At 47.1% G+C, this 9,284-nt stretch overlaps 1 protein-coding gene across 3 annotated transcripts in view; it reads right to left on the bottom strand.

The window, feature by feature from the left end:
* Window positions 1–269: 269 nt before the first annotated feature.
* LOC101931018 (cathepsin S) overlaps window positions 270–9,284 on the bottom strand; it is a 57,029-nt gene continuing 48,014 nt past the window's right edge. For all 3 annotated transcript variants that reach the window (XM_065574220.1, XM_065574221.1, XM_005293686.5), the window contains exons 2-8: window positions 8,534–8,674; window positions 7,664–7,786; window positions 5,929–6,078; window positions 5,626–5,850; window positions 4,028–4,193; window positions 1,928–2,030; window positions 270–1,687 (exon numbers count right to left, since the gene is read on the bottom strand). In XM_065574220.1, the coding sequence (XP_065430292.1) occupies window positions 1,588–1,687; window positions 1,928–2,030; window positions 4,028–4,193; window positions 5,626–5,850; window positions 5,929–6,078; window positions 7,664–7,786; window positions 8,534–8,665 (999 nt within the window). In that variant the 5' untranslated portion in view covers window positions 8,666–8,674 and the 3' untranslated portion in view covers window positions 270–1,587. The remainder of the gene's footprint in view (window positions 1,688–1,927; window positions 2,031–4,027; window positions 4,194–5,625; window positions 5,851–5,928; window positions 6,079–7,663; window positions 7,787–8,533; window positions 8,675–9,284) is intronic.

Genomic DNA, 9,284 nt, shown 5'->3' with positions numbered 1-9,284 from the left:
ACAACACACTGATGGATCCCACATTTTTCCTGGCTTCCCTTGGATTAACTAAAGCCCTGACCTTGTAACCTGATTAATTCAAGTGGACACCTGTGACCATATGAATCCCTCTTGGGGGTTTGCCTAGATTCAGGGATCCACCCTCACGAATCAGATTTTGCAGCATCAGGGCCCGAGAGTTTGTTTAGTCTGTAATCAGTATGGCTTTGAATTTCTGTTGCTCGCTAAGAATCCCACACTTTGCCCTGCTGAACAGACTGAGCCTAAACTTTTCAGACAATTGAATATTTTTTTTTCCTTTTGGAAGAGGATGTGTAATTTCTATTACATGCATTGTTTACAGATGAGATTAGATCTGGATCATCATAGCAACCTCACTGCTGAATTGGAGAGATGAGAATGCATTTCATGTGCTGTAGAGATGTGTGACCTCACTGTGAAACTGTATCCTGCAAGGATTCGGTCAATAGGTGTCTGCAAATCATATTCCGAAGTAGGGCAAAGTAGGGCAGATCCGGAAAGCAGGGCTCCCCCGCGGCCTGTGGAGTAGAGCAGGGCAGCAGATGTGATTCCCAGTACTGTGCTGGCACTTGCAGCTGGGGGTGTGGATTCCAGATTCACCCTTTCCCTGCATTCTTGCGCATTCAATCGCTCATCCCATACCTGCAGCTACATTTACAGCCTTTGGGTCTGACTCCCTGCTACTGTGCATCATGTGCAGTCATGGATACCTCGGCTGAAAACTGCTGCTCTTCTGATTCAGCAACATTATACACCTACTTTGCACAGGTGTAAACGGCTGTGCAGTGGAAGAGAGAATCAGGCCTTTCATCTCTGCACCGTGTCCTTGGTCCAAGCGCTGCAAGTGCAAAGGCTGACCTCACTCTGTAGGTCACAATTTATAACAGCAGCAGCACTTGGTTCCGTGGCTGGCCTTCTCCATGGCACAAGGCCATCTCAGGTCATTTCTGACTGCTGGCGTGCTACGGTTTTCGCATAAGACTTATGGGAGCAGCATTGCAAGATACCAACCCAATTTTGTGTAGCCATGGAAAACACGTTCCCTCCTCCAAGGAATGTCCATAGTTTGCTTGATCTCCCGGGTTGCTAATGATTGCTTTGTGACCTGTATTGTGGAAAATTGATACACGTGGCTAGGGATGTGTTGCTCTATCTACTTTGCCTCTCCACCTCTGACGTGGCTTCGGCAACTCTACCGCATGGACTAGCTTTATCCGTTTGACACGGCCTTCACTCCAACACATTTTGAGACAGCGGCAGTGACAATACTTGGCACTGAAATAGCACTTCACATGCGCAAAGCAATGCATAGACATTAATCAATTACAAACACCCCTGTGGGATAGGGAGAATGAGCTAAAAGTGACCAAATTCTGGACCAGACCAATCATGATCATTCATCATTTCAGCTGCTTGTCTCAGATACATCAGATGGATCTGATGGGAGGATTTTGCCATTAGAGCCCATACATTGTTCTCAAACAGAGCAGCTAGATTACAGCAAGGCTAAGATTAGCAGTTTAAGAGACCACATCTCCAGAGTGCATTCTGAAGCAGAGCGTCCCTCTATATTTGTGGATAAGAACCGTAGCTGGCAATCCCGCAGTGGTTTCCTTTGTTCCTGGACATTCGAATGTATCCTTTGTCACCAAAATATTCACCCCAGCTGTTGGAAGGAGAAAAAACACAGAATTAAACATTAAGAGAATAAAACATCTTTCTTTATAGGCAGGGTTCCCCTCCCCCATTTTCTCATGTGTTTCAAGCTGTTTATCAAAGTGCATCCAATTCACAGTAGTACAGACACATACAAGCACAGTTCTACACAGCTTACTCATGCCACACGCATTCCCAGGAGCACATTATTCTATAGATAAATACGGCTCAGTGATGGATTTTCTTTTACCTGTTTTTCACAAGCCAAAAGTCCTTCCCATCCAGGGTGCCATAGCCAATAGCTAGAACCCCATGATTCACGTCATCAGTGCATCGTGGATCATCGTAGACTCCTGGAAGGAAGGAATGCGCAATCACATGGGAGAAAAAAACCCAGCAGGGACTTCTCTGCTCAGTAAAGTTGTTGGGGGCAACGGCAACCACATGGTACCAACATGCCTCTAACCTGGTGCCCTGTAGGGGGGGTAATAATAACAATCCCTCACTCTTTTCATCAGTAGATCACAAAGCAGGTTAGTCTCATTATCTCCATTGTGCAGCTGGGGAAACTAAGGCACAGAGCAGGCAGTGACTTGCCGTGGGAATAGAACCCAGCTCTCCTAAGCCCCTGGGCTGAGTTTGAAGCAGCACAAAATTGCAGTCAAAATATCTGACAATGCCTGGAATACAACCCAGTCAAAACTAATTAAAAGAAGCATAGGAGGTAGCCGTGTTAGTCTGTATCCACAAAATCAACAAGGAGTCCGGTGGCACCTTAGACTAACAGATTTATTTGGGCATAAGCTTTCATGGGTAAAAAAACCTCACTTCTTCAGATGTAAGTCACGCCGACCTGGTGGGGCGTTCTGTCCCCCTCTAGTGGTGTTTGGGCCACAGAAAGGTTGATGAGCCTGCCACAGCCTTGGTTAGAAGAGGTTGGGTCTTTCAGATCAAGCAGGAAAGGCTCATGCATTAAGATCCAGAAGCCCCAGTCCTTGCTGCCCACCCCAGCACACTGGCATTACATTAACATGAGTGAAGGGTCCACACTGGGGTGCTATTTTAATGACACACACTAAGACACCAGCAGGAATTGAACCTGGGGTCATTAGCCCTTGAAGCACCATTCGAGCTAAAGGAGCATCTCCGGTCATTTGTTGTTATTATTAATCTGTGTCACAGTAGCACCTGCCAGCCCCAAACATAGACCAGGGCCCCATGGCACTGTATAAACGCAGAACAAAAGGATCGTCCCTGCCCCAAAGAGCTTCCAATCTAAGAGTATGTCCACATTGCACACTCCTTATGGCAGCGTGTAGACTATACACACTACACACACACACCACATTAACAGCAGGGTAGACGGCTTAGAGGAGTAAAGACACACCTGAACCCTTAGGGTACATGCTCTCTACACGCCCAAGCAGGGCCTCCCCCATCTGCACTGCTATTTTTAGCAGTGTCATATGTCGCTACTGCCCTGCTGCTGGGGCCTTTTTGTGCCATAGAGAAAGACTCCAGCAGCAGGAGGTCGTGGGAAAAAACTCTGACAGTTCCCACTGCCTCCAGTGCCAGAACCTTCCACTGCTGTGTGTAGCTACACAGCGCTGTGCTTTTCACAGCCATGTGTAGCTACACCTACCCTACACGCCACCACCACCTGTATGCAGTATAGACATATCCTACGTATAAGACAAGAGACATTAGCTTCTAGCAGTAGTAGGCTTTTATCCTCTTGCCAGATGCTAGAGGGGCTGGAGCCCCATGGAAAAAAAATAGTGGGTGCTCAGCAGCCACAAATGATGGGCGGCACCGCTAAAGGTGCCACTGATCAGCTGTTTGGAGGCACCGCAGATCAGCTGTTCGGCAGCTAGGAGAGGCGCTTGGGAAGGCAGAGAGCAGTGAGCGGGGCGGGAGCCTCAGAGGAGAGGTTGGAGCGAGGAGAGGCAGAGCGAGGGCGAGGCCTCAAGGGAAGGGACAGAGTAGCGGAGCAGGGATGGAGCACCCCTGGGGAAAAATAAAAGTCAGCACCTATGAACCAAGGGGTTACATGATGGTGTTACTCACAAACAGCAAAACGAGCTTTCAGCTGCCTGGAGCTTTTGTTTTATAATTACTGTCATTTATTGAGGGACCAAAAGATTCCCGGAAATAACAAGAAAACAAAAGCCAGGTCTCCAGGAGAAGAGCACAATGTGCGCGTCTCCTCAGTAACATGCTGCAGAACAAATAGCAACTTGTTCCACATTCCTCTATCAATTTAAAGAGACAGTCCACAGAAAGCAAAGGCATCACTGCTTCAAACTATGTACAGCACCAGGCGCGAGGTGTTGTAGCTTAGAGAATGTACCTGATCTGTACAGGAAAAACGAAGGCTGTTTCGCATCTATGGCGACAGACACAGGTCCAATATTGGCTATGGCATCCTTCAGGGCTGCTTCATCGGCATACGGGAGCTCAACGAACTTGGAGCAGGTGGCGGCTCGCGTGGCAGGGTTATAGTGACACGTTCCGTTCTGGCAGGGGCAAAGAGCAGATGAAATAGGGACATTTCAGACTCTGCCATGAACATTTGTTTTTATCTCCCTTCTAATCCCCTCCGTTGTCTGAATCCCTCTCATTTCTTAGATCACTGCTGCTCCCTCTGGAGCATTCCTTCTGCCTCTGGGCATTGAGATCAGAGCTGAGGGACTAATGGATTTTTCAGTTCAGTGACTTATCCAGAAAAACAAACAAACAGAAAAAAAACAAAACAAAACAAAACAAAAACCTAAAAAAACCCCACTGGTTTGTTTCAAACCAAAATTCCATTTTTTCAGGGTTTTTTGCTGAAACGAAAAATGGAAAAAATTTCATTTGGTTCAAATGAAACATTTCAAATGTCATTTCATTTCCAAATGAGCTGTCAAAATGGTTCCTTTTAACATTTCCAGAGGGGGATATCAGGGGGGGTTTTGGCTGAAAATATTTGCCAAATTTAGGTCAAATTCACGAATAGTTTTGGTGCCCTGAAAAGCACATTTTCAGCCAGTTTACTGTTTGTCAATTATTTTTTATCCAGCTCTAATTGAGATGCCCCAGTGTTAATCTCTCTCCTTTCACATCACTCAGGTAAGAAGAAATATGAGGATTCAGCCATCAATGACAGCAATGAAAATTTGCAGCACATACTTCATCTGTGGATTTATGAGCCTCCATGCCTCTATGATAGAGGGAAGTGTGAGGAACAGAGCTAAAATTACAACCCAAGTGACCTGAGTACAAGTCCCTCTGCTCTAGTCACTAGACACCACTTCCCATCCAGAACTGGGATCAGACACCAGGAATCCTGACTCCAAGTTCTACTCCTCTAACCACTAAAGAGCATTGCCTGCAGACCTCTTCTCTTGTTCTTTGTGCTGACACAAACAGCGCAGGAAGACCCAGCAAAACAGACCACAAAGAACAGATTGCTACACACTCGCAAGACGAGATGCCAGCAACAGTCTAAGAAAAGGACAATGGAGTCTCTGTGTTTTTGGGGATGTCTACACTGCATTTTAAATCTGGGTCTGGGGGACCAGGGCTTGTAGACTCAGTGTTTCTAAGCCCACCTTGAGCATCCACACTGCACTGTAAACCTGGGTTTATAATTGCTGGGCCCAGGTCTCACAGCTGTGCTAATGTGTCCATACTGCCCTGCACAGACCTTCTGACTTGGGTCTGCAGCTTTTGTTGCGCCCGCTCTGCAAAATGACAAGGCTTGGACCCAAGTCAACAGGACTCGGACTCTGACCCACCCCTCTAGCAGTGTCATAGGACCTGGGCCCTGAGTGCTCGCTGACCTGAGTCAGGCTGATTTGCATGTGGATGGAAGGGGAGCCTGGGCTCAAACCTGAGTCAGAACCCGGGCTTAGTGTGCAGTGTAGACAGACCCTCTCTGTGTCTGTCTGAAACTTGGATACCCACCTGAGCTGCGTATGGATAGGAGGAGTCCGAATCAATGCCGTCATTATCAATGATGTACTGGAAGGCTTGGGTCATAAATCCGCCGCTGCAGCCATGGTTCCCGTACATAATGGAACAGTCGAATAGGTTCTGTGCGCTGAGAGACACCAGGTTTCCAGTTTTCAGTTTCACCTGGGCTTCTAGGGCACCGACAGCACTGAAAGCCCAGCAGGCCCCACAGGCCAGCTGAAAAAAACAGAGATGAGCTCAGCCACTGCTGTGATGGGCACCCATGTCAGGAGGGGAACAGATTGAGCCTCCCACCTGATTTTTCACATCCGTAACACATCCTTTGTCCCTCCAGTCCATGGAGTCAGGCACTTTGCTGCCAGGCCGTGGCCTGTAGGTGGAATTCCGGTCAGGTCGGTGGGGAATTTTCACTCCAGTTAACAAGGCAGCCACTTCCTCGCTGGTCTAGTTAAAAGAACACACACACCCCTTCAAACTGACGTCCCCTTCGATGTACAGACTGGCCTTGAACACTGGGGACATTCGGATACAAACTCTGTGGCTCAGGTTCAACTCTCGTTCATTGATACAGTGTTTTCCTTTCCATAGTGAAAACTATGAGCACGCCTGAATGCTGGGGATCGCCTGGCTGACACAATAGCCCATGCTGTAGCTGTGTTTGCCGGGGACTCTGGATTCTGTGATTCTCCACGTGCTAATCCTCCTCCCCCAGGACATTGCTGGGGATGGAACACAGGACTAGCGCTGCCGGAAAGTTTTCAGACAAAACCAAATTTTGCGGGGGCTGAAAAATGCATATTTGGGTCGACTGAAACATTGCATAAACTCACCTTGAATTTGAAAAATTGTTTCAGTCGGGAAAAAAAATTCAAAATCAGTCCAATTGTTTGGATTCAAAATGACTTTTCAGTTCAAATTTTACTTCCATTTTATTTATTTATTAAAAAGATAAAATAATCTAGAAAACTAAATGTGTTGTCCGACCCTAAATGAATTGTTTTCATCTTTTTTTCAGTTCACCATTGCTATTTCAGGTCCACCTGAAACTAACTTTTGATTGATTGATTTTTCAGTCACCAAAACAAAAAAAATCTCTTCTTCACATAGCTCTACCCAGGAGCATCAGCATTGCCAAGTCTCTTGATTTTATTGAGAGTGTCACAATATCTGGTGTTTTCCTTAAAGCACCAATGTGGGGGGGTTGTGAGATTGCACAAGAATTTCAGCTTTTTTTTTCTTTTTCTTTAAGTTTCCATCTCTCATATAATTGTGGAGAACTGTTGGAAAACCTAACCCTTAAAAGTGCAAAACCCAGAGGCAAATAAAAAGAGCCCCCAGACTTAGACATTTTTTAAATCCCAAGATTTTTAACCCCACCATGATTTTAGGCGCCTGACTCCTAAATTCTGAATGCTTGGCGTTGGCAGTAACGGGATCTGAAGCACAAGCCCCTGCAATTTCAGTTAAAGGAACAACTTCTTTAACCAGCAACGGCCTAGCAGACAGTTCGTGTGTTATTCCACACGTGACATTTCTCATGGGGATACGGGAGGGTGGCAGACACAGTAAGATAGAGAAGCAGGAACCTACGGGAATGAGAGTCCCACACTTTTGACCTCACATGTACTGTATGTGCAAGATCACGATGCTTGGAGGATGCCATTTGATACAGAAACATGCTGGGGGGGAGGGGGTCACACCAGCAGCGGGCTAGCAGGGGGTGGAGCACCTGCACTTAAAAAATCAGGACTACCCCCTGATGGCAGATTTCCCTCACACATCCCTGACCCAAGCAAGTAGAACAAAGATTTGCACAGCTCTCGGGAGCGGTGACGGGGGCAGGTTACTGCTGGAGGACGCAGAGGTGTGCTGTGGTTTGGGGGCCTACCTCTGCAGGGCTCATACTGACCGGGGACTGGCTGGAGCTTATTCTGCCCCTTATTCAGGTACATTCTCTGGCCACAGCACCCCCAGGGAAATACAGATAATTCCCAGATGCCCTGTCACTTGGTTTATATTTTTAACTTACCATGTCTGCCAGGTGGTTCATGCCCAGCTCATAGGAATGCAGCCCCAGTGAGTGCTCGAGGTTATGCAGCATAACGAGCTTGAGGTTCTTTTCCCAGGTCACGCGCCGTTCCCCTTCCTCTTTCTGGAACCAAAGCACAGCCCTCACGTTAATATGCAGTAGCCCAGAGGAAACCATCTGCAGTATAAATGGGTTATAGTTCTACAGTGCTTTTTTATCCCCAAGGAAACTAAGTGCTTTGCAAAAATGTTGCCCAAATCCTGCAACACTCACTCAAGCAAAGGAAATCAAGGGGAGTCTTAACAAGTTAAGTGTGGCAAGACTGAGCCCTTCCCCACCCCAAAATGCAGCCAGTTTTGCAGTGGTGTGCAGCAGCGTTTTTAACAGCACACAGCAACACTACATAAAACGATTCATTTATTAAATGCTGAAATGAACCATTTTCCCCACCTTTCCATCTTAATTTTTTTAATTCGACCAAAACAATATGCCAAAATCAAACCGAATTCCCCAATTGCTTCTGTCAACCCGAATCTGCATTTTTTCACCAAAAAAAAGGAGAAAAGAGTCATGTGAAAAATGTCACCTGGCTCTAATATATCCCAAACAAAACACGCTTGAAGAAATGAGCTAACCCCCGGGATGGTTTAGGCAAGGTGGAGGGTACATACAGGGCCCAATTAAAACTGAATGCACTTCTGAAAGCAGAGAGAGTTTTGCAATCTCCAGGAGAAGAGCAGGAGACAGCGTTCTCAGTGAGAGCTGGCATAGGACTGGCATGCCAAGATCCCGGATACCTGCTGACCTGAGGGAAGATGGTGATGGAAATTCCCCTCCCCCACTTTAAAATCACAGATGCATACACCCCACCTTGTGGCTGTATTGTTTGCCATAGGTTTTCTTCCAGAGCTCCCAGTGGTTATCCAGCGTCGGGTCTGTGTGTAGATGTGCAGTAGCAGCAGCAGCAAGAGAGGCCAAGAAGATACAAACCAACAGCTTCATTCTGCTCAGCTAGGGGGGGAAAAAAAGCACGTTGGTGAGAGATAATATCTGCATGGTTAAGCCAAGTGTTTCAATTTCCTCCACTCAGTGATGGTGCAAGAGATCTGACACTGACTTACTGAGATTTCTCCACTCTCTCTGCCATGAGCAAAGTGTCAAGAAGCAAACCTTGACCCTGCAGCAGTTCTCACACTGAGCCATCCGGCAGCTTGTCCCTCTTGGGGACGATGGGGCAGGGGCTTCCTGGAACCCCATACGACAAAAACAGACTTGAAAGGAAAACAGAGCTGGGTCAATGGATAATATCACCCGGCTACTTCAGCTCCTGAACTGGATCTTGGACCTGGCCATGGGCGTCAGAGCCTGGGATAAGGTGATCCAGCGGGGAGGGAGGGATAGAGCTAGCGAAAGTCAGAGACATTCCCAGCTGGGGTGGGAATTGATGTAGCTGCACTGAGGTCAATGAGTTTGGTCCCTAGCTGGTGTAAACTGGTGTCGCTCCATTGTGGTCACTGGAGCGAAGCAGATTTTCACCAGCTGAGGATCTGGCCCAGAGGGATTTAGGTGAAGAGGACTTGGATTTTCAAAGGAACCTAAGCAATTTTCAAGGGAGTTAGGC

This window comes from Chrysemys picta, chromosome 20 (assembly GCF_011386835.1).
Source record: "Chrysemys picta bellii isolate R12L10 chromosome 20, ASM1138683v2, whole genome shotgun sequence".
NCBI lineage: Eukaryota > Metazoa > Chordata > Testudines > Emydidae > Chrysemys > Chrysemys picta.
The sequence above is the reverse complement of the archived record's forward strand: the minus strand, read 5'-3'. Positions and strand labels throughout refer to the sequence as shown.